Source organism: Macaca mulatta, chromosome 16 (assembly GCF_049350105.2).
Source record: "Macaca mulatta isolate MMU2019108-1 chromosome 16, T2T-MMU8v2.0, whole genome shotgun sequence".
NCBI classification, from domain to species: Eukaryota; Metazoa; Chordata; class Mammalia; order Primates; family Cercopithecidae; genus Macaca; species Macaca mulatta.
In genome coordinates, this window is record NC_133421.1 from 83,927,463 (window position 1) to 83,952,115 (window position 24,653).

General features: G+C 50.7%; 2 protein-coding genes across 24 annotated transcripts in view; both read left to right on the top strand.

The window, feature by feature from the left end:
- The window catches only part of TTYH2 (tweety family member 2), a 48,998-nt gene extending 44,510 nt beyond the window's left edge, over positions 1-4,488 (top strand). For 20 of the 22 annotated variants that reach the window (XR_013407163.1, XR_013407164.1, XR_013407165.1 and 17 more), the window contains one exon: positions 2,594-4,488. Coding sequence is in view for 19 of the 22 variants with exons in the window: in XM_077972644.1 (XP_077828770.1) it covers positions 2,594-2,674 (81 nt within the window). In the remaining 3 variants the exon portion in view is untranslated. Of the gene's footprint in view, positions 1-2,545 lie in introns of all 22 variants that reach the window. The other 2 variants (XM_077972638.1, XM_077972640.1) reach the window with 1 other exon arrangement.
- Positions 4,489-16,423: 11,935 nt separating this feature from the next.
- Positions 16,424-24,653, top strand: part of DNAI2 (dynein axonemal intermediate chain 2) — a 43,631-nt gene continuing 35,401 nt past the window's right edge. Inside the window, exons 1-2 of one of the 2 annotated variants that reach the window (XM_028836750.2) lie at positions 16,424-16,537; positions 23,940-24,133. In XM_028836750.2, the coding sequence (XP_028692583.1) occupies positions 23,951-24,133 (183 nt within the window). In that variant the 5' untranslated portion in view covers positions 16,424-16,537; positions 23,940-23,950. Of the gene's footprint in view, positions 16,538-22,515; positions 22,750-23,848; positions 24,134-24,653 lie in introns of those variants that run through there. The other variant, XM_077972631.1, reaches the window with a different exon arrangement.

A 24,653-nucleotide genomic window follows, 5' to 3' on the forward strand; every position in this document is an offset into this window, starting at 1 on the left:
TTAGCGAACTTATTATCATTCAAGTTGGGAAATACTGCTTTAAGAAGGAGGGTCTTGGCCAGCACAGTGGCTCATGCCTGTAATCTCAGCACTTTGGGAGGTCAAGGCAGGTGGATCACTTGAGGCCAGGAGCTCGAGACCAGCCTGGTCAACATGGTGAAACCCCATCTCTACTAAAAATACAAAAATTAGCTGGGCGTGGTGATGGGTGCCTGTAATCCCACCTACTCGGGAGGCTGAGGCAGGAGAATCACTTGAACCCAGGAGGCAGAGGTTGTAGTGAGCCAAGAGTGCAACACAGCACTCCAGCCTGGGTGACAGAGTGAGTTTCTGTCTCAAAGAAAATAAAAAAGAAGGAGGGTCTCATACTTGCATATGCATCAGAATCACCTGAGGGACCCACCCTGTTTCTGATTCAGAAAATCTGAGTTAGAGCCTGGAGATGTGCCTTTTTTTTTGTTTTTTTGAGACTGAGTTTCGCTCTTGTTGCCCAGGCTGGAGTGCAGTGGCATGATCTCAGCTCACTGCAACCTCCCCCCAAGATCAAGCGGTTCTCCTGCCTCAACCTCCCGAGTAGCTGAGATTACAGGCCCCCACTGATTTTTTTGTATTTTTAGTAGAGACAGGGTTTCACTATGTTGGCATGGCTGGTCTCGAACTCCTGACCTCAGGTGATCCACCTGCCTCCGCCTCCCAAAGTGCTGGGATTATAGGCGTGAGCCACCGCGCCTGGCCGGAGATGTGCATGTCTGACATATTCCTAGGTAAAGCTGATGCTGCTGCCCTGGAAATCGTGCTTGGAGAACCACTGCTCTGAGGCGGGCTTCTTCAACCTCAGTGCTATTGATGGGCAGGGTCATTCTCAGTGGATGGTTCCTGTGCATTGTAGGATGTCTAGCAGCATCCCTGGCCTCTACTTGCTACATGCCAGTGGCATCCCAGTCCCCAGTTGTGACAACCAGAATGTCTCCAGACATTGCCTAATGCCCCTGGGTGGCAAAAACACCCCTGGTTGAGACCCACTGGGTCGAAGAGCCTCATGCTCCCTCCTTCCCGACCCCAGCCCAAGTGGAAGCATTTCATTCTCTCTGATGTGAATGGCCTGAACCCCTGAAACTTCCCTGTATCAGAAGAGTGGCAGCTTCTGGAAGCTTGTTAGAAGTACAGAATCTCAGGTCCTGTGGACAAGATCCCCAGGTAGCCTGTGTACAGGGTATAGAGTGAAAGGCCCTCTCCACTGCCAAGGACGAGTAACTAAGGTCTGTCGAGCACCTCCTCTGTACTGGGTCACTGCTTCTCCAACCTGAATGCACACTGGAGTTGCCTAAAGAGCTCTAAAAACACTGATAGCTCTTTAAAATGCTTAGTTTTATGTTATGTGCATGGTTTTTTTTTTTTAAGAGACAGGGTCTCGCTCCATTGCCCGGGATGAAGTGCAGTGGTGTGATCTTAGCTTGCTGCAACCTCCACCTCCTGGGCTCAAGTACCTTCTCCTCCTGCCTCAGCCTCCTGAGTGGTTGGGACTACAGGTGCATGCCACCGTGTCCAGTTCATTTTTTGTATTTTTGATAGAGACAGGATTTTGCCATGTTGCCCAAGCTGGTCTCGAACTCCTGGGCTCAAACAATCCTCCTGCCTCTGTCTTCTAAAGTGCTGGGATTACAGGTATGAGTCACCACCGTTATGTGCATTTTGCATCAACAAAAATATACATATCTATATACTAGCAGGTGTGGCCTGGGCATCGGGATGTTTTTAGGCTTCCCAGGTGTTTCTGGCGAGCAGCCCGGTTTGAGAGCAGCTGTGTTAAGGCTCTTCCCTGCTCCATATCATTTCACCCTTTCTTTTTTTTTTTTTTGAGACAGAGTCTCACTCTATAGCCCAGGCTGGAGTGCAGTGGCGCAATCTTGGCTCACTGCAAACTCCGCCTCCCAGGTTCACGCCATTCTCCTGCCTCAGCCTTGCAAGTAGCTGGGACTACAGGCGCCCGCCACCATGCCCAGCTAATTTTTTGTATTTTTAGTGGAGACGGGGTTTCACCGTGTTAGCCAGGATGGTCTTGATCTCCTGACCTCGTGATCCGCCTGCCTCGGCCTCCCAAAGTGCTGGGATTACGGGCGTGAGCCACCGCGCCCGGCCTCATAATTTCACCCTTTCCATGTAAGAGCTGGGTGCTCTTATGTCCATTTTGCAGGTAGGGAAACTGAGGTTAGAAAAGGCTGGAGAACCTAAGCCAAGGTCAGGGGGTAAGATGCACAACTGGGATTTGAACCTGCTTTTCTGAGTCTCTGGGCCTCTGCCCCCCAGCCTGCTGGCTGCTGACTGCTCCTCCATGAGTTGGTGGACCCTGATGGTGCCCTCAGTGTGAGGGGACATGTTGGGTGCTGGGGCAGAGTGGACATTGGAGGACAGCTGGTCTGTGTGTGTATTTTTTATCTGAGGCTGAGAGCCAGATGATGGCCTGGCACGGCCGAGTTTCCCTCATTCCCTAAGACACCCGGCCCAGTTCCACTCTGAGAAGTCCCCGGCACCTTTGCTGGTGTAGTGCCTGGCTGACCCAGCTCTGACCATCCCCTCTCTTCTCTCTCGGCAGTATTCTCCCAGCATGAGAGCCACCTACCTGTCCGTGGCGGATGAGCACCTGAGGCACTACGGGAATCAGTTTCCAGCCTAACAGACTTTCAGGGGTTCCTGCCTCCTTTTTGCATTTTGGTTTTTAATTAGTACAAATACAAGCTGCGTTTCTTTAATAGAAACCAAAGGCATCTGGAGCCCGAGAGGCCTCCTACTGTGGCAGAGGAGCAGCTGGGATTCCCAACCAAAGCCCCAGGGGGGCAGAAGACTCACCACGTGGGCCAGCCTCTCTCTTTCCGCCCTGCTCTCCACACCAGAAATGCCCCCAGGTGCTTGGCTGCCTCAGAGGTACCATCCCTGAGCCGGCTGCCTGGCCCTGCTCACCCCTATGCCTCGCCCTCGCCAGGAGGGGAGTGGCAGTGAGGAGGGGGCCAGGTCAGGTGCTGTGTGTTCTCCCTGGTCCCACAACCATGACTCTGCCTCTTGTCAGCCTGGCCAGGAGCCCAGACGACCCCTGTCGGAGTCACCTTGTCCTCCGTTCCCTGCAGGTAACATGAGAAGGGCTGATGAGGAGATGCTCTTTAAGAAGGTCACACCCTTGATGACACCAGAACAGCCCAAATCAGAGTTCCCAGGGCCAAACATGCTCTTCCTGGGCCACAGAGGGGAGGCGTCAGGAGAGCTCTGCAGTGGGGGGCTGGTGGCTCCGGGGCTCGGGGATCCCAGCCTGGTGGACCCCGGTGGGAACAGAGGCGAAAGCCTGCCACGTTCTGCCTGTCTCCCTAAGCTCCATTGCCTCACCTCTGTTCCAGAATCAATGCTGCAGATATGTTCGCTGCAGATAGGCGCGGTCTCAGGTATGAACGGACACTTTGAAACGACTTTAAGTCTTTCTTTTCTCCAGTGTTTTAAACATGTTGATTATCCAAAGAATTGAAACTCCTAGCACATCCAGTTTTTACCGTAGATTTGCGGCTCATTCTTCACCCTGGTTAGGTCACTACTTTTGCAGATTTTGCTGGCACTGGCCAGTCCTACAGATCTGGAGGAGAGGGGAAGGACCCGATTCTTAAATAAGGATCAGTGAGACATGCTGCCCGAGCTGCTGTTTGATGGGTATCTGGGTTCATCTCACCCACGGAGGGAGGATCTTTAAGAGGAAAAAAAAGCCAAGAGGGAAAGTCAGAGTTCCCTGTTCTAGGGCACTCGCCGAATACCCACAGCAGCTGCCCCCTCCTTGTTGTCTCCAAGTAAGTTTGCCAGAAAAGGTTTTAGCAAAGTGATACAACTGTGTCTTTATGGGAGGATAGGCCTCTGCCCTGCCCTGCCCCACTTCCCCCGCCACCTGTCCCCACCCAGTGTCCTGGGCCCCTGGCCTGCCAGGCCACAGGAGCTTATTGGCCAGGAGGGAATAATGTCCCCCAATCCTGCCTGTTGAGGGACCAGAGTTGGGGTCTTTGGTGCTTCCAACCTCCTGCCAACCTGGAGTTCACAACACCAGAGCCCCACGGCCTCGCACACTGAAGCAGAGGCGTGGGGTGACTTGGTGTTTCTGTTTTGGAAGAACCACCTGTCATCACAACACGGACAGCAGGGTGTTCTCAGCTCCCAGCGAAGCCTCCACAACGGAATGGGGCCGCAGGGCAGCCGGGACTCCCTGTCTCACCTGCATTAACCCATGCATACTGTATGCCATAAACTCACTTTGGTATGTCCGCGTCACATGCAGAGAGGAACTCTGCGACGTCAAAGTGTTGCTTCTTAAAGTTTCATTATTGGCAACTAGAGGGTTGTTTTTAATGCATGGAAACTAAACAGATTCCTCGGGGACTTCCTGAAGGAACCAGGCGGGCGAACCTTTGCTTATATATGTGCGGCCTCACCTGGAAGAGAAATAAACCACTTGTACTAAAATGTGCGTTCCGTCTCCGACTTCCTCAGCTGCAGGGAATAACGAGGGTATTGAAAGATGGAGCGGTCCCCTCCAGCAGGGTCATGTGGTGGGACGCTTAGAAGCAGATTCCAGTCGCAATTTCCGTGCCAGGACTGAAAGAGGGGCTTGAACGAATGTCATGGGGCTCTCGCGTGGCTTCCAGCTGCTCTTACAGGACCAGGGACAGGACTTATTTCTGTCCTGATCTTTCTCCAGAACTCCCCCTAAGGGTCACTGTTTTTTCTTGTTGTTGTTGTTTTTTTTTTTGTTTTTTTTTGAGACGGAGTCTCGCTCTGTCTCCCAGGCTGAAGTGCAATGGCGCCATCTCGGCTCACTGCAACCTCCACCTTTGGGGTTCAAGCAATTCTCCTGCCTCAGCCTCCTGAGGAGCTGGGATTACAGGTGCGCACCACCACACCCGGCTCATTGTTGTATTTTTAGTAGAGACGGGGTTTCACCATATTGGCCAGGCTGATCTCGAACTCGACCTCAGCTGATCCGCCTGCCTTGGCCTCCCAAAGTGCTGGGATTACAGGCGTGAGCCACCTCACTCAGCTGGTAACTGCATCTCAGTACCCAAATGAGATTGGTTTTGGGGGCCTCCATTGTCTCGGAGCTGGAGTGGGACCTGACTTGTAGGCCGGCCCTGCATGAACTAGAAAGGAAGCCTTGGGAATGCACAAGCCCAAGTGTGGTCTGATCACTCTGCGTGTCATCTGCCTTTCCCATCTCAGCTACATTAGTCTCTCCCACAAGGTAAAGGAGTGGGGTGGGGAAGTGGGTCCTGGGCCCTGGTTTTGCCTGCCAGCCTGCAGGCAGGCCCACCTTTACCCTTCTAAACATCCTCTGAACAGCAACCTGACTGCAGACCCAGAACAGCCAGCTTAGGAGGAAGGACTGGAGCTTAACCTGCTCCTGGAAAGAGACAGCAGCAAACTCCACCAGACCCCTTTTGCTGAGAACAGTGGGCGGAGCTTTTGCCAGGAACAGGCGAGTGTCCCAGGCTGTCATTTGGAGCCCACAACTTACCCACAGGGAGCAGCCAACAGAGTGGTTTCTTCTCCAAAGCTAATTCATCTCCCAGCGAGCTTTCTGCCCCTCCAAAGCGGCACAGTCTTAAATTTAGGAGCAGCTGGGGTGTTTCCACAGTCTCTTAACTCCGCACATTGCAGATCAGTCAGGAAGCCTGGTGTGTCTGGTGACGGATACACCCATATGGAAAATTTACCTTCCTTTCTTCTCCTTTTCATTCATTTAAAAATGGATTGCCACCAGGCGTGCTGGCTCGTGTAATCTCAGCACTTTGGGGGTCCAAGGTGGGGGTCAAAGGCGGGAAGATCTCTTGAACCCAGGAGTTCAAGGCCAGCCTGGGTGATATAGTGAGACCCCATCTTTTAAAATAAATACTGCAGGGCGCAGTGGCTCATGCCTGTAATCCCAGCACTTTGGGAGGCTGAGACGGTTGGATTGTTTGAGGTCAGGAGTTCGAGACCAACCTGGCCAACATGGTGAAACCCCCATCTCTACTAAAAATATAAAAATTAGCCGGGTGGTAGTGGCTCACGCCCGTAATCCCAGCTACTTGGGAGGCTGAGACAGGAGAATCACTTGAGCCTAGGAGGTGGAGGTTGCAGTGAGCCGAGATCGCACCACCACACTCCAGTCTGGGTGACAGTGAGACCCTGTTTCAAAAAACAAATACATAAATAAATAAATGATGGATTGATTGCTTAACACAGGAGCCAATAACTAGAGCCGGTGAGCCCAGCTTGGCCAAGCTGCCCTGGAAGGCCTGTGAGTATAAAATAGTTTTTATATTTTTAAATGGTTAACAAAAAACTCAGACATTCTCAACTATTTTTTGGGTTTTTTTTTTTCTTCCTCGAAGTCTTTTCTTTTTTTTGAGTTATTAAAAACACACACACACACACACACACACACACACACACCCCCAAAAGAACTGATGAGAGGAAGACAAAGCGTCGGGATCAGCTGGAGACCAAGCGGCATGTGGAATAAGGCACAGGTCAGGCCTAGCTGGGTCTGTGGAGCAAGGTGGTGGGAAGTCCCAAGGCCTTTGGGCATGTGGGGTCTGCGAAAGGAGATGAGGTCACTTAAAAAAGTACATATACTGTACACATCTATACGAAGTGTCCCATGTTGGGGGAGTGGGGTAAGGTCATGGGAGCTGGTCCACTTTCTCCTCGGACCAGCCTCCCCGCAGGCTCACGGGCTTGGCCAGCACAGGGACCCCTGCAGTTGGCTGTCGTCTTCTGTAGAGCCAGGGAAGGTAACCGTTTAGTTCCCACCCATGGTGGGCAGAGGTCAGCAGAGGTCAGAGGCATGGAGATGGCCACCGCCTGGCTAGGAAATCCCTATGCCTGGTGCTGGTGCCCGGAATACAGTCTGCTTTACTGTCTTCTTTCTACCTTTTTCTTCTGGGACGTTGATTCAGGATCTTTGGCTGAGGGCTTTTCTTGAGACAGAGACTTGCTCTGTCACCCAGGCTGGAATGTAGTGGCACAATCTTGGCTCACTGCAACCTCCGTCTCCCGAGTTTAAACAATTCTCATGCCTCAGCCTCCCAAGTAGCTGGGATTACAGGCATGCACCACTACGCCTGGCTAATTTTTATATTTTTAGTAGAGACGGGGTTTCACCATGTTGTCCAGGCTGATGTCAAACTCCTGACTTCAAGTGATCCACCTGCCTTGGCCTCCCAAAGTGCTGGGATTGCAGGCATGAGCCACCGAGCCCAGCCTGCAACTAATTTTGATGGTCGAGAACACTAACTGTGAACCTCAATTAGGCAAAATGTTATCTCCCTCCCCAAAGATTCCGTTCTTCTCATTAATAGACCTGTATTACCAAAAAATTATACTTAATTATTATAACATTTTTCTTTCATCAATTAAAAAACTGTGGAAATCGGGCGGGTGCTGTGGCTCACACCTGTAATCCCAGCACTTTGGGAGACTGAGGCAGATGGATCAGTTGAGGTCAGGAGTTCAAGACCAGCCTGGCCAACATGGTGAAACCCTGTCTCTACTAAAAATTTAAAAATTATCCAGGCATGGTAATGGGTGCCTGTAATCCCAGCTATTCAGGAAACTGAGGCAGGACAATCGCTTGAACCCAGGAGGCAGAGGTTGCAGTGAGCTGAGACCACACCACTGCACTCCAGCCTGAGCAACAGAGCAAGACTCCATCTCAAAATCAATCAATCAATCAATCAATCTGTGGAAACTGGTTTCCTTTCTTGTCATATAGGTACCTATGACAGGTATGGTGACTTACATCTGTATTCCCAACACTTTGGGAGGCTGAGGCAGGAGGATTGCTTGAGTCCTGGAGTTCAAGACCATCCTGGGCAACATAGCAGGGCCCTGTCTTAAAAAAATATAAACATTTAAAAAGTAAGTACTTACGTGATATCTTTCATTTTGCCTCTTGGCCCAAAAAACCTAAAATATGTATTCTATTTTCCAGTAGTTTCCAGTTTGCTGGCCCCTGGCTAAGCACAACACCACGTTGTCTAAATTCCGGGACTACAGAAGTATCTAAGGCAATCAGGGTCCTTGACTTCATGCAGTTTACAAATTAGCAAGGAAGACAAGGAACGTTATCAACACTGACTTGCTTTACATACAAATTCAGGGTCTCATCTGGACATTTGGTTAAACTCCTGGAATCTTGGGCCTCTTGTTTTGGCTTGTCTGTTTTAATTGTCATCATTTTTCTTCCTTTCTTTTTTTCTTGCTTTTCTTCCTTCCTTCCTTTTCTTTCCCTCCTCTTCTCTCCTTTTTTTCTTTTTTCTTTTCTTTCTTCATAGGGTCTTGCTCTGTCGCCCAGACTGGAGTGCAGTGGTGCGATCTCGGCTCACTGCAGCCTCCACTTTCTGGGCTCAAGCCATACTCCCATCTCAGCCTCCCCAGTAGCCAGGACTACAGGCACACCACCATGCCCGGCTAATTTTTGTATTTTTTTTTTTTTTTTTTTTTTTTTGTAGAGATGCGGTTTCACCATGTTGCCCAGGCTGGGTCTTGAATTCCTGGACTCAAGCAATCTGTCTGCCTCAGCCTCCCAAAATGCTCAGATTACAGGCATGAGCCACCGTACCCAGCCCGTCATCGTCTTTCCTGATTACAAAAGAATGTGTGTGGTGCAAACATTTCAAACTTTACAAAAATGTGTGAGAAAGTGAAAATCCCCTATAATCCATCAACCCAGAGCAAAATACCGGGACCAGTTTGGTTCACATTCTCCATGTTTTGTCCTAATTGTGTGTGCAGAAATATAGTCACACTATACATATTGTTCTGCAATTGCTTTTTCTACCTCATGCTTTATCTTGGACATCTTCTTGTCACTCTTTAAAACTTCGCTCCACTTTTGGGCCAGGCACAGTGGCTCATATCTATAATCCCAGCACTTTGGGAAGCCGAGACCAGCCTGGGCAACATAGTGAGACCCCGTCTCTACAAAAAAAAAAAAAAAAAATACAAAAATTACCCAGGCGTAGTGGTGTGCACCTGTGTGTGGTCCCAGCTACGTGGGAGGCTGAGGTGAGAGGATCGCCTGAGCCCTGGCAGGTCTACAGTGAGCTGTGGTCGTGCCACTGCACTCCAGCCTGGTGACAGAGCAAGGGCCATGTCTCAAAAAATAAAAATAAAAGAAGTAAAGCAATGGGCTCATGCCCCTGGAAGCCAATGGTTTCCCCACATACCCATCACCCAAAAGCAGCTGGTCTGACAGAACAACAACAAAAATGTGTTCCACTTTCAACCACCAATGCAGGAGTACAGAGAAGAGCGGAGACTGTGTCAGCACCAGAATCCCATTGAGAAAAACACTCTGGCTGGGCGCGGCGGCTCATGTCTGTAACCCCAGCACTTTGGGAGGCTGAGGCGGGCAGATCACCTGAGGTCAAGAGTTCAACACCACCCTGGCCAACATGGTGAAACCCCATCTCTACTAAAAATACAAAAATTAGCTGGGCATGGTGGCAGTGAGAGGTGAAGCCAGCTGGACTTCCTGGCTCGAGTGGGGACTTGGAGAACTTTCCTGTCTTACAAGAGGATTGTAAAATGCACCATTTAGCACTCTGTAGCTAGGATTATAAAACATACCAATCAGTGTTCTGTAGCTAGCAAGGGGATTGTAAAATGCACCAATTGGTGCTCTGTAAAAATGCACCAATCAGCACTCTGTAAAACGCACTAATCAGCAGAAATCTAAAAGTAGCCAATCGCAAGGAGGACTGAAAAACAGGCACTCTGATAGGACAAAAATGGAACATGGGAGGGGACAAATAAGGGAATAAAAGCTGGTCACCCAACAGCGGCAACTCACTCGGATCCCCTTCCACACCGTGGAAGCTTTGTTCTTTCTCTCTGCACAATAAATCTTGCTGCTGCTCACTCTTTGGGTCCGTGCCATAATTAAGAGCTGTAACACTCACCACAAAGGTACACCACTGCACTCCAACCTGGGCGACTGAGTAAGACTCCATCTCAAAAAAAAAAAAAAAAAAAAGAGAGAGAAAAACTCTTCCCACCTGCCAACGATTTGTCGATTTGATGGGTACTTTCTGAAAGCACAATGCAAATGCCTTCCTGAGGCTCATGCGCACAAAGCAGCACTCATGTTTGTCTTTGAACAGGTGAATGCAAGTCAGTGCCCATGGTCATGGTAGTTGTACACACATCTATCACCCTGTTTCATAGGAACCCATCAAGAGCTGTTAAGTCCTAGGTGATCAGGTAGACAAACGGGTGCTAGTAACCCATCAAACACCGGGGAGGAGCTAATGGGGAGAAGAGGGCCTCATTGCTGATAGGTTTGAGAGGGTTTTGTAACATCAGAGGGCAACATCAGGCAGGCAACTCAAAGTCTGGACTGATGAGGCCTGGAGCTGGGAGACAACACATAGATACAGTCACTAATGCTAAGGAGAGAGTGGAGGAGCCCAGAAAGAGTGGGCAGAGTCCAGTTTGGGACCCCAACAATTGAGGAGCAGGCCGGGTGTGGTGGCTGAGCCTATAATCCCAGCACTTTAGGAGGCTGAGGCCAGCTGGGCCAACGTGGTGAAATTTGAGACAAGACCAGCTGGGCCAACGTGGCAAAACCCCATCTCTACAAAAAAAAAAATACAAAAATTAGCCAGCTGTGGTGGCACATGCCTGTAGTCCCAGCTACTTAGCAGGCTGAGGCATGAGAATCACTTGAACCCGGGAGGTTGAGGTTGCAGTGAGCCAAGATCACACCACTGCACTCCACCCTGGGCAACAGAGCCAGACGCCATCTCAAAAAAATAAAATAAATAAATAAGGAGCAGGCAGAAGAAAGAGCTGAGAAAGAACAAAGAAGCAGGAGGGAAACCAGAGAGCTGGCACAGAGGAAGTGATGAGGGGAGGCCTCACAGAGGGGCATGGGGTGGTCCACACCAACAAACCACCCCAGGTAGAACAAGGTAGAACAAGGGCGAGAGAGCCCAAGCGACTGGGCAAGAGGTCTTAGCCTTTGCCTGGCTCTCAAGGGAGAGGTCTGTCCTCCTGTGGAGGAGGGAAAGAAAAGCTGACCAGGGAGAAATGTTTGAAGTTTGTGGTTGACAGCCTGGCACAGCCTCTTCCAGGACTCCCTCAAACTCTGGATGCCCTGTGGTGACCCAGAGCCCCACACCCTGACTCCACAGTCTCCCGGGTCTCAGCCAGAGTGGGAGGAGAGCAATCTGATTCCACCTCCCCTGCGATTGCCCCATCGCTCTCCAGCATTCCCATCTCTACCGTTCCCAGCACATGTGCTGTGCAGTGGGGGCTTTTCAGGCAGGATAGAGGTGCCTTGTCAGAGAAGCAGAAGGTGCTAGTCCCCCAGGGCTTATAAGGATGTGGGGTCTTCCCAAAATGCCTTAAAAGAGCTTCTGGCCAGGCGCGGTGGCTCACGCCTGTAATCCTAGCATTTTGGGGGGCCAGAGGAGGATCACTTGAACCCAGGAATTTGGGACCAGCCCGGAAAAGATGGTGAAACCCTGTCTCTACTAAAGATACAAAAATTAGCTGAGCATGGTGGCATGCACCTGTGGTCCTGGCTACTCGGGAGGCTGAGGTGGGAAGATCAATTGAGCTAGGCGGTCGAGGCTGCAGTGACTGTACCACTGCACTCCAGCCTGAGGGACAGAGTGAGACTCTGTCTCAAAAAATAAATAAAATATTTAAAATTAAAAAAAAAAGGCGGGGGGTCGGGTGTGGTGGCTCAAACCTGTAATCCCAGCACTTTGGGAGGCCGAGGCAGGTGAATCACTGGAGGCCAGAAGTTCGAGACCAGCCTGGCCAACATGGTGAAACCCCTTCTTTACTAAAAATACAAAAATAAGCTGAGCATGATGGCGGGCATCTGTAGTTCCAGCTCTGTAGGAGGCTGAGGCATGAGAATTGCTTGAACCTTGGAGATGGAGGTTGTAGGAAGCCAAGGTCGCACCACTGTACTCCAACCTGGGAGACAGAGCGAGACTCTGTCTCAAAAATAAAAGAGTTTCAATCTTTCCAAAGTCTCCTTTTCCAGTTGACCCCAGAAATGCACTCGGATATGGCTCCTGCTCTGTCTTCCACTCTCCTATTTTGCTTTCTTTGGACATGGATTATGAATGACTTTTTTTCATTCTGGTGCCCCCTATTTCCCAAGAAAAGTCACACCTGCATGAGTGGAGCATGTCCCTTGGCAAGTACAGCTGCCTCTGGTTAGTCAAATATTGCTCAGAGTTTTAGAAAAAGAGAGGGCAAGGGGCCTTGAGGAGGGCTCAGCAGGACTGACCCTAGGACTACAGTTCCAGAAAGAATGCAAGGGAGTCTGGGCACGGTGGCTCACGCCTGTAATCCAGCACTTTGGGAGGCCAAGGTGGGTGGATCACCTGAGGTCAGGAGTTCAATACCAGCCTGGCCAACATGGTGAAACCCCATCTCTACGAAAAGTACAAAAATTAGCCAGGCATGGTGGCACATGCCTGTAATCCCAGCTACTCGGGAGGCTGAGGCAGGACAATCACTTGAACCAGGGAGGCGGAGGTTGCAGTGAGCCAAGTTCATGCCACTGCACTCCCCAGCCTGGGCGAAACAGCAGAGATCTGGTCTGCGTTAGCAAAAGTGCAACTAGTGTTACTTAACTGCTAGCAACACGAGGGCTTGGTGGGCTTGCCACTGATGTGATGAATTCCATCCTGGGAAGCTTTTACAAACCAGGCCCCCCCCACAAGAACTTGACTATGAAGATGAATAGAATGAGGTCTCCACTTTCTAGGCACTCGCAGTCCTGGAAGGAAGCTGGTGAGGCAGGCAGACGCTTTGGGAAGGGGTGCCACAGCAGCCAGCCGGCACAACGAGCTGCCTGCACCTCACTCCGGCAAACCACGCGCAGCTTGTTTTCAGCATTGGTGGGAAGAGCAGATGGTTTCTACCAAATGTTATTGTATTGCACATTATGAGCCAAGCAAAGTTAAGTCTAAAAAAGTGACTAACGAATCTCTCACGCAGGATTCCAAATAATTTATGTAGATACTCTGCCTTCAAGAAGGTAGCATAGGCCTGGGTGTGGTGGCTCACACCTGTAATACCAGCACTTTGGGAGGCCAAGGTGGGCGAATCGCTTGAGCTCAGGAGTTTGAGACCAGCCTGAGCAACATGGCAAGACCCTGTTTCTACAAAAAGTACAAAAAAAATAGCCAGGTATAGTGGTGTACACCTGGTGTATTCAGGGGGCTGAGGTGGAAGGATCGCTTGAGCTGGGGTGGGGTGGAAGTTGCAGTGAGGTGAGATAGAACCACTGCACTCTAGCCTGGGTGACAGAGGGAGACCGTGTCTCAAAAAAAAAGAAAAGAAAAGAAAAGAAAAGAAAAGAAAAAAGAAAAGAAAAGAAAAGAAAAGAAAAGAAAAGAAAAGAAAAGAAAGGTAAAACACAAGGCCGGGCGCGGTGGCTCAAGCCTGTAATCCCAGCACTTTGGGAGGCCAAGGCAGGAGGATCGCTTGAGCCTAGGAGTTGGAGACCAGCTTGGGCAACATAGGGATGATGCAGGGCAGGCAAGGCCCAAATTGAGGCTTGGCCCAGGAGGGTTCTTGGCTTTGCCCAGGAAAGAATTCAAGGGTGAGCCGGTGGTAGAGGAACACTGCTTGACTGAGGTGACAGTGCTACAGCTCATGGCTGCTCCTGCAGAGCAGGGCTACCCGTAGGCAGTGTGCAGAGACTAGCAGCTCAGAGGCAGTTTGGCAGTCATATTTATGCCCATTTTTAATTATATGCAAATTAAGAGGTGGATCATGCAGACATTTCTAGAAAAAGGGTGGTAACTTTCAGGTCATTGGGTCATTGCCATGGAAGGAACGGATAACTTCCGGGTGTTGCCATGGCAATGGTAAACTGACATGGCACACTGGTGTATGTGTCTTACGGAGAGCTGCTTCTGCCTGTTTCCTGTTTTAGCTAGTCCTCAGTATGGTCTGGTGTCTGAGCTCTGCCTTCAGAATCAAGTCCTGCCTCTTCACTGTGGCTACAAAAAAATGAAAAAAATTAGCCGAACATGGGTATGTGCAGCTGTGTTGCCAGCTACGTGGGAGGCTGAGGAGGGAGGCTCTCTTGAGTCCTGGAGGTCGAGGCTGCAGTGAGCCATGATTATACCACTGTACCCCAGCCTGGGTGACAGAGCGAGACCAAAAGCAATGTGAATCAACTTAATACCACTGAACTATACACTAAAAAATGGTTAAGATGGTAAATTTTATGCGTAGTTCACCACACACACAAAATTTTATGTGTAGTTCACCACACACACCAAGAAACTGGTGGGAGCCAGAATGGATCAGGAGAGATTGGTGGGACTAAAGGGGACACAGCAGTGCAATGGGTTGTGGCAGTGCCTGGGGATGTCCAGGGCCAGGGGTGGCTCTCAGCAAAGAATTTCTGTTGTCAGTTATGCTGTGATTCGGTGAAGATCTGAGAGGCACCGCAATTGTTTTCAAACTAGGTCCTTGTGAATACTCCTAATTATATGACCTCATGCTGAGGCAGGCCTGCCAAGGGGTGACTGTTTGGCCAGTGAACAGAGCTGCCCTCTGTAGTCGGCGGCCTGCAGCCTTCTGGGTGAGGGTGGGGGTGGGGAGCCTATACTAAATTGTTGGATAATACGGTAAAGGTGGCTGCAGTTTCCGTTCAACTTTTCCTGTTTCCCCTTCTAACCCATTTTCCCACCCACAAAATAATGGGTCTTCAGAAAGCCCTCGGCTCCCCAGGGCTGGAGGTGGAGTGGAAAGGGTTGCATTATGATTGCAACCCCAGCCAGCCACTGCCTCATCATGGAGTGGATCGTTTCCTACTCTTGGAGACTTTGGGTCCGATTCACCTCTGACCACACAAAGTCATTTCAGTGGGGCTTTTAGGAGCTCCTCCACCCAGCCCCCGTCAGGACCCTCAGCACCCACCCCTAAGAGTTCTTTGTCCCGAGAAACTGCTGGGAGCCAGAACGGATCAGGAGAGGTTGGTGGCAGCAGTCATTTAGCGGCTTGTCTTTTGTTAGTGTGGCCTCGCAAGGTGCTGTCTCACTGGGAATTTCCTTGTACCTGCCCCACTAAAGGCAGGTGGGTAGTGGTGACCACACATTTATGGAGAAGTTCGGAAGTGGGAGAGAAATGTTTGCTTCCTGCCTGTTCTTTCACAGATCCCAAACCCGCTGAGGGCTTCCCATGGAAAGCTGTCTGGGCCCCTCAGCCTGCCTCTCTTGGGACCCCCCACACACTGGCCCCGGCTGACCTTTGCAAATTCCTCTCTCATTTTTCCCCTGCAGGGACTCTCGACCCCAGCCAGACTGATCCACCCACCATCCTCGCAAAATGCCTTTCTTCCATGACGGCTGCCCCTTCCTTCCTTGCTCAAGCCATGCCCTCCCCCAATCTGGAACGCCCTCCCCACTCCTCTTCCCTGCAACTCATAACCATTTTTCAAGGCCCAGTTCCAACCCCAATCCCACTTATTGGATGACGCACTCCTCTTCTGTCCCAATCCAAATTTCCAATGTCAGCGTCTGAACTCCGGATAACCTCATTCCCCGAGCTGCCTTCATTCAGGCACCAGTAGCTCTGGACAGGGCTGGACACGCCCCTGTGTTGTCTCTCACTTAATCCTCCCCATTATCTAATAAGCACCGCCACTGTCCTGCCACTTTGCGGATGAGGATAGCTGAGTCTTAGAAAAGGAAAGGAATTTGTCTGGGGTCATGAGATTAGTAGGTAGCCAAACTGGGATTCAAATTCATTTTTTTCTAGCCCCAAATTCCCTTATTTTAATTTACATGATCTCAATTGCCTTAACTCCCTGAGAAACATGACTCGTTTCATTCATTCATTCATCCATCCATTCATTCAATGAACCTAGTACATTTCGTGCCAACCACCCAGCTAAGCTGTAAAAATCCCCAGCTTCTACTCCCAAGGAGTTTCCATTCTGGTGGTGCAGGAAGGTGTGTTTGTTACATAAAGTGCAGGAAGGATGGTAGCGGGGGGCGGGGGGGCGGTTATACTTCCCACTGAATGGATGCGGAAACTGAAGGAAGGCATAACAACACACTCGGCCAAGATCGTAAGCAGAGCCCGCCATAACCACCCAGGGACCAGGGCTTCCCAAGCACTGACTATTCTTACTTGCATTTTCTGGGTACCTTGCTCGATGCAAATGCATACAAACGTAGGTTTGGATAAGCGCTTTGGCAACGCTCCTACAAATGTTCATGATCATTACTGGTATGTTACCAACTTATTGGTTAATTCTTCTCCTAACTCCGGAGGCCTCCAAAAAGAAGACGGACGAGCTGCGCTTCCGACGTGGCAGAACGGGAGTCACGTGGTCCGGGGTCCTTCCGCGTTGCCCCGCGCGTCCGGAGCCAGGCTGGGTTGCCAAGCAACCGGTAAACGCCGCCGTTTGAGAAGCACTGGAGCCGGGACCGTGGATTGGGCGCTTTCCCAGAGACCCAGAAGCAGGAGGAGCGGACCCAGGGTAAGGGGCGGGCGCCAGGAGGACGTCGGAGGCTAAAGACTAGAGTGGAGAGTGACAGGGAGAGACTTCTAGGGTAATAATCACCAAGAGGGCCAAAAATTCCTCTTGGGGGGGCTTCCTTCTGGGATAGCTCTGCCGGATGGTGGCTGTCAGGACTAGCGCTCCTAGTGCTCTCTGTCCCCTTAATCCTCGCTGCCCTGGATCCGCCCCAAGTCGCAGGACCCTGCAGCCTCTGAACACCCTGCCTCACACCTTCCTACCCGCCCAGGTCCTGATACAGTCCGTGTCCTGGAGTGGACTGGAGACCTCTGAAGGATTTACAGCTGAATGGATGGAAAAAAACAGCCTTGGGCTAGGGTGATGGGAAGATGGGCCCTTTAAGAGGAGAGCTTTCTGCTCAGGATAGAGGGACGTAAATTAACAATATCGCACACCTGCTAGGTGGCAGGTGTTTTAAGTGCTTTCTTTCATTTCTTCCTCAACCTTGGAGCTGGCGTTCTCGTGTGATCGAGGTCAGTCCGCGAGTTCCTCCAGAGCGTGTGCGGTTCCTCCTTTCTGTTCAAGATCAAGGTTTACCACATTCTCTTGAACCACAGAAGTGTGTCTTCTCCCAGCTTTCAGACCCTACGTGTTTTCCTCTCGAATCCTCTTTGCTTGTTTGCCACGGTCAGCAGAGAAGGAACAGGGGAGAGAGCTGTAGAGAGAAGCCTGGTAGGCGCTGTTATCGCAGTCACTAACGCAGAAGGTGACAGGAGTCTTGGGCCCCTTCTGTGTGCCAGGCCCGGGGGACTGGAGTGAATAAAAGACCACAGTCTTTCCGTCAAGGAGACCACAAGGTAGTGGTGAGGGCGGGTAGACACTGACTCCCATCGCTCTCCAATTCTGAGGACCTCTTCCCACCTCGTCCTGCCCTCAGCCTTCACCTTCCTTGGGGTGCTCAGCCATGCTTAGTGTTACCCTGGGAGAAAACAAATGGGGGCTTTCTAGGGAGGTCTGCCTCTTTTGAGGGTACCGTGAGTCCCTCAGGACCCTGGAATTCCACAAAGTGCACAAGGCCATAAGAAAGGGAGGGAAAGCCGGGTGCGGTTTTCACGCCTGTAATCCCAGTGCTTTGAGAGGCCCAGGCAGATGGATCACTTGAGGTCAGGAGTTTGAGACCAGCCTGACCAACATGGTGAAACACCATCTCTACTAAAAATACAAAAATTCTGGCCAGGTGCAGTGGTTTACGCCTATAGTCCCAGCTACGTGGCAGGTGGAGGCAGGAGAATTGCTTCAACCTGGGAGGCGGAGGTTGCAGTGAGCTGAGATCAGGCCACTGCACTCCAGCCTGGGTGACAGAGTGAGACTCCGTCTCAAAAAAAAAAAAAAAAATTAGCCGGGTGTGATGGCACGCACCAGTAATCTCAGCTACTCGGGAGACTGAGGCACAAGAATCACTTGAACTTGGGAGGCAGAGGTTGGAGTGAGCCAAGATCACACCATTGCACTCCAGCCTGGGTGACAGAGCAAGACTGTCTCAAAAACAACAACAACAAAGAAAGAGGGAAGGAAGCCCTCTCCTGCCAGGTGCCATGCAGGCCTACCAGTCGCGGGAACCCAGTAGGGGCTGCGTCAGGGACCAAGAAGAAGAGGAAAATGTTCTCATCTCCTTATTCCACTAGGGAGTTCAATGCGGAGGGCTGACCTTCCAGCTTGCCTCCTTCCCAGTCTCCCACGCTGACACTCCTCCTCCCCATCGCTCCCTTGGCCTCCCTCCCGGCCTGGAAAACACACTTTCCCTTAAGCCACCGGAGGTTCTCTCCAGGAATTACTTTGCTCATTCGCACTGCACAAGACAAGTTTTGTCTTTATAGTCAGCGAAGGTTCCCATTTGACTGCCTCCCTGGGGATGCGGGAGACGCCTGAATCTTTGATGTCGGGACCACAGTGTCCCTGATTCTGCGTGTTCCTGTGTTTGAGACTCATGGTGGTGTCCTGCACACCTCTGGGACTCTAGGTTCCCATGGGGGGAGGATCTTCCCCCAAAACTCCCAGAGGGCAGTGACACTGCTCCCGTCCCCGCTGTGTCCCCCCATGCAGACACCCCTACTCAGGCCTTGCTTGGGGAAGCCCACCCTCTAGCACTTGTCTCACAAGAGGTTGCGGGAGACCTCCTGAGACGCCCTCTGCTGACCTCGCTATTCATCTGCGTACCCTGCCAGCTTATGAGAAAGAGCTTGCTCTGGGTCCTTGAATGGGTTGTCTTCCCGTCACCGGGCCAGTCTTTAAATGTCCCCTCTGTCTGCCTCCAGACACAAGACAATGCTTCTGTTCTCGCTCGGGACTTGGCCTTGGGAAGCACCAAGAAGGAAAGCAAAGCTGTTAAAAGTCTGATCTGGGCTAAAGAGGCTATTTCTGTCTTCCTGGGGTTTCCTCATTCTCTTCAGCCTCCTTGTGTCCCCTAGGAGCCAGCTGGCTTGCAGCAATTGTCTTTGAAAAGACAGAGACAGGCAGCCCTAACTGCCTGAGTCCTGCAGCCCCATGTGGGAGGCACAGGTGCTTCACACTGCCTTGGCAAAGGAGAGGATGCCACAGGATTCCCATGCTTTTTCACAAGGCCCTAGCTTTGTCCACGTGGGATAAACACATTGCGGCACCCCTGATACAATCTGGGCTTCTCATCCCACCCTGTGCCCTCTAAGCCATTGCTTCCACCCAGGAAAGAGAATTTCCAAACTACAAGAAAGGGAAGAAAACAAGGCTGGGCGCGGTGGCTCACGCCTGCAATCCCAGCACTTTGTGAGGCCGAGGCGGGTGGACCACTTGAGGTCAGGAGTTTGAAACCAGCCTGGCCAACATGGTGAAACCATGTCTCTACTACAAATACAAAAATCAGCCGGGAATGGTGGCATGCACCTATAATTCCAACTATGGGAGGCTGAGGCAGGAGAATCGCTTGAACCCGGGAGACGGAGTTTGCCGTGAGCCTAGATCAGGCCACTGCACTTCAGTCTGGACAACAGAGCGAGACTCCATCTCAAAAACAAACAAAAAACCAAAAACCACTTTCTGCAACAGTCTGGTTGAGGTTGAGTTGCTCCGGGGCTAGGAGTGGGATGGGGATGGTACTGTCTTCAAGGAACAATGTATATGGATGCAAATGGTTAACCTTCCTACCCTCCTTCTCCCTACCTACTGCCCCACTCCTCCAGGGTCCAAGTTTCCCCTGGCACATGCTTCTAGGGGAACACAGCTCCTGCCCTGCCTCTCAGGGGCCAGTGGCCAGGGCCCACTGGTCTGGTTCTTTGTAGCCCTGGAGGCGGGAGAAAGTAGGTTAGACACAGGTCTGGTAATCATGTTCATCTAGGGTGACTGTGAAAAACACGATGCTAGACCCTGCCCCAGGCATCTAGTTCAGCATTTGCAAGAGAGAGGCCTGGGAGTCTGTATATTTTTAAGGAAGATCCCAGGTTTGAGAAATGCTGGTTGAGAGATTAAGGTCCCTCACTTTAAATCAGTGGTCCTCAAACTTGGCTACACATGGAATTGCCTGGAGAATTAAAAAGAAAAAAAAAAAATACTGATGAGAGATTCTGATGTAGTTTTTCTGGGGTTCAAACTCAGCATTGTGATTTCATAAAGCCCTCCAGGTGTTTCTAAATGTGCAGTCAGGACTAACGATCACTGCTTTAGAGCCAGACATGCCTGGTGGTTCTGCCTGAACTGAAGAACTGTGACCTTAGACGCTGTATTAATACTTCATCTCTCCAGGCCTCAGTTTCTTCATCTTGAAAATGGGCTCGTGCCTGTAATCCCAGCACTTTGGGAGGCTGAGGCAGGAGGATCACTTGAGCCCAGGAGTTTGAGAAAAGCCTGGGCAATACCAAAAAAAAAAAAAAAAAAATTAGTCCAATGTGCTAGTGTCTGCCTGTGGTCCCACTTTCTCAGAAGGCTGAGGTGGGAGGATTGCTCGAACCTGGGAGGTGGAAGCTGCAGCAAGCCGTGTTCATGCCACTGTACTCCACCCTGGGTGACAGAGCAAGACACTGTCTCATAAAAGGAAATTTTAATAAGAATTGTGATCACTGTTTTAGGAGTGGTGCTGGAAACTGTTGTTCATAGTGCTGGGAACCTGGTCAGTCTTTCCATATTCTGGATGCAAGTTCTTTATCAGATAAATAATTTGCAAATATTTTCTCCAAGTCTGTGGCTTCTGTTTTTGTTAACATTGTTGGCCGGGCGTGGTGGCGCACACCTGTAATCCCAGCTACTCGGGAGGCTGAAGCAGGAGACCCGCTTGAACCCAGGAGGCAGAGATTGTGGTGAGCAGAGATTGCACCACTGCACTCCAGCCTGGGTAACAAAATGAGATTCCGTCTCAAAAAAAGAAAGAAAAGAAAGAATAAATAAGACCTGCTATTTGATAGGACAAAAAGGTGACTACAGTCAGTAATAATTTAATTGTACATTTAAAAATAACTAATAGGCCGGTCGCGGTGGCTCACGACTGTAATCCCAACACTTTGGGAGGCCAAGGCGAGCGGATCACGAGGTCAGGAGATTGAGACCATCCTGGCTAACACGGTGAAACCCTGTCTCTACTAAAAATACAAAACATTAGCCAGGCATGGTTGTGGGGACCTGTAGTCTAGCTACTCGGGAGGCTGAGGCAGGAGAATGGCATGAATCCGGGAGGTGGAGCTTGCAGTGAGCTGAGATTGCACCACTGCACTCCAGCCTGGGAGACAGAGCGAGACTCCATCTCAAAAAAGAAAAAAGAAAAAGAAGAAAAAACTAACAAAGGATAAATTCTTGAGGGGATGGATACCCCGTTCTCCACGATGTGACTACTAATATCTAGTATTTGATAGCACAACACGGTGACTATAGTTAAAATAATTTAATTATACATTTAAAAATAACTGAAAGAGTATAATTGGATTGTTTGTAACACAAAGGATAAATGCTTGCAGGCGTGCCTGGATACCCCTTTTCCCATGATTGTATATTGTATATTGCATGCTTATAGCAAAACCTCTCATGTGTCACATAAATATATACACCTACTATGTAACCATAAAAATTAAAAATTAAAACTTAAAAAAAAATAGCAAAACCTGCTCACCTAATCTTTTTTTTGAGATGGAGTCTCACTCTGTCATCCAGGCTGGAGTGCAGTGGCATAATCTCGGCTCGCTGCAACATCCACCTCCCGGGTTTAAGCGATTCCCCTACGTCAGCCTCCTGAGTAGCTGGGATTACAGGCACACGCCACCACGCCTGGCTAATTTTTGTATTTTCAGTAGAGATAAGTTTTTGCCATGTTGGCCAGGTTGTTCTTGAACTCCTGACCTCAAGGGATCCACTGGCCTCGGCCGCCCAAAGTTCTGGGATTATAGGCATGAGCCAAAATGCCTGGCCTGCTCACCTAATCTCTTGGGCGTTGAAAGGCCTTTGGTTGTAAATCTACCAAGGCAAGCTCTTCTTCAGTTTATCTTCCCTACACCAGCACCAGCCACTCATCCACATCTTTCGTCCTAGGGCTCTGTGCAACCCCAGGAGCCTTGCACAGACCCACAATCTGAGCCCCTGGGAACTTGCTATCAAAGGCACAATTTCTGAAAGCCCAGGTGGCCAGCAGATGGACATCTCTGGCTAACTCCATGGTGTGATGTGACAGGCACACAGGTCAAAGGGCCAGCCATTGAACTCACTGAGCAAGCCTTCAGACCCAGTGGGGTCTAGTGATGTCATGGAGGAGTCAGAAAGGTCAAGGGTAATACGTGGGAATGGCCCAGCCCATTGCATTTTTACAACTTCTAATCAGCATCAGTAAGAAACCCTTCCTCGCATGGCCTGTGAACCCCACCTCTGACGCCACTGGAGCACTTTCATTTCACTTCTCAGCATTCTGTGGATGTGTCAGGTCTCGGACGGACTAAGTGGCCCCGCCCAGGTCACGCAGCTGGTGACGGCAGGCCCGGAACTTGAAGGCAGGGCACAGCCCAGCCCACTTCCCAATTCCCTGCTGTGCCCCATGGCCAGCAGCACATGTCAGAGGCTTTCCCAAAGGCCTCCGTGTCCCGCCTGTTGGGGAAGCCCCTGACTTTCTCTCTGTCTGAGGTCAACTCTCAGCTCTGTCCTGGTTGGAGGGAAGAGATTTCCAGGGTGGCGCCCAGAGAGTGGTAGAGGCCAGAGTCTGGCAACCAATGAGCCTTTTGGACAATTGGGTGAGAGTTGGGCCATTGGGTTGGGGAGGAAGGGTTCAAGAAGGGGCCCAGGGGTCTCAAATCTGTCCTGTGTGTTTCATGCCCAGCATGTCAGGGAGTTTAGTCCAACGTCATCACCATCAATATTTCCTCCTGCCTGTCAGTAAACACTGATTCAGTGAAAACCGTATTGTGCTGGGTGCAGTGGCTCATACCTATAATCCCAGCACTTTGGGAGGCTGAGGCAGATGGATCACTTGAGCCCAGAAGTTCAAGACCAGTCTGGGCAAAATGGCGAGACCCCATCTCTACAAAACAATACAAAACTTAGCCAGGTATGGTGCTGCACACCTGTGGTCCCAGCTACTTGGGAGGCTGAGGTGGGAGATCACTTGAGCCCAGGGGTTGAGGCTGCAGTGAGCTGTGAGCACACCACTGCCCTCCAGCCTGGGTGACAGAACGAGCCTTTGTCTTAAAAAAAAAAAAAAAAGAAAAGAAAAAAACCTAAAAACAAAAGACAAAAACTGTATCATTTGGTGGGTAAGAGTTTTGGAATCGGCTCAGGCCAGCTGCAGCATGTATTAGCTATAGGGCCCTGGGCAAGTCACTGAGGGCATCTAAGCATCAAACGCCCTCAAATAATATGGTGATTTTTTTTTTTTTTTTTTTTTTTTTTTGAGATGGAGTCTTGCTCTGTCACCCAGGCTGGAGTGCAATGGCATAATCTCAGCTCACTGCAACCTTCTCCTCCCAGGTTCAAGTGATTCTCCCACCTCAGCTTCCTGAGTAGCTGGAATTACAGGTGTGAGCCACCATGCCCGGCTAATTTTTGTATTTTTGTAGAGATGGGGTTTCACCATGTTGGCCAGGCTGGTCTTGAAATCCTGACCTCGGGTGATCCACCTGCCTTGGCCTCCCAACGTTCTGGGATTATAGTTGTGAGCCACCTTGCTTGGCCGAAATGATGATTTTTATTGCCTTCCTCAGAGAACAATTGCACGAGCTAAATAGGGTACTGCTTAGCATATAGTCGGCACTCGGGATTTTTTAAAATGCAGATGCAGCTTCTGGACAAATTCCTAGGATCTCCCTAGCACCCCTTGCTTCCTGCCCCAACCAGATTGAGAACCTGGAGCTGTCCCGGCGGGACCTGTGGAGATGGGAAAGGGGCCGGTGGGGTCCCTCACCCACACCCTCCCTCTTCCCCCCAGCAGCCGGCACCATGGAGATTGTGTACGTGTACGTCAAGAAGCGCAGCGAGTTCGGGAAGCAGTGCAATTTCTCTGACCGCCAGGCCGAGCTGAACATCGACATCATGCCCAACCCTGAGCTGGCCGAGCAGTTCGTGGAGCGGAACCCAGTGGACACAGGCATCCAGTGTTCGGTCAGCATGTCGGAACATGAGGTGGGTCCCTGCCCCAAGGGCCCCGGCCTGTGAGGTGTGGCCAGGCAGGGCGGCCAGCTAGGGCAGGTGAGTGGTTCCGGGGGTCCTTGTCCACCTGAAAGCCAGTTAGAGTGGACCAAGTAGAGAAGCTGGAAGTGAGGCTAGAGGCTCCTCCTGAGTTCCACGCAGTGCCCAGGATCAGAAGAAGACCCAGCACCAGCCTTCCTCAAGCCAGGGGAGGGAAAATCACAATGTTCCCTCTCCCAAGAGCTCTTGTTTCACCTCGAAGACACTTACCAGAGTTGTTCTGGATATTTGGTGTAGCTGGGAGATATATATATTTTTAAACAGGGTCTCACTCTGTCTTCCAGGAGTGCAGTGGCACAATCTCGACTCACTGCAACCTCCGCCTCCCGAATTCAGTAGATCCTCCCACCTCAGCCTCCCTGGAAACTGGGACTACGGGTGTGCACCACCGTGCCCGGCTAATTTTTGTAATTCTTGTAGAGACGAGGTTTTGCCATGTTGCCCAGGCTGGTCT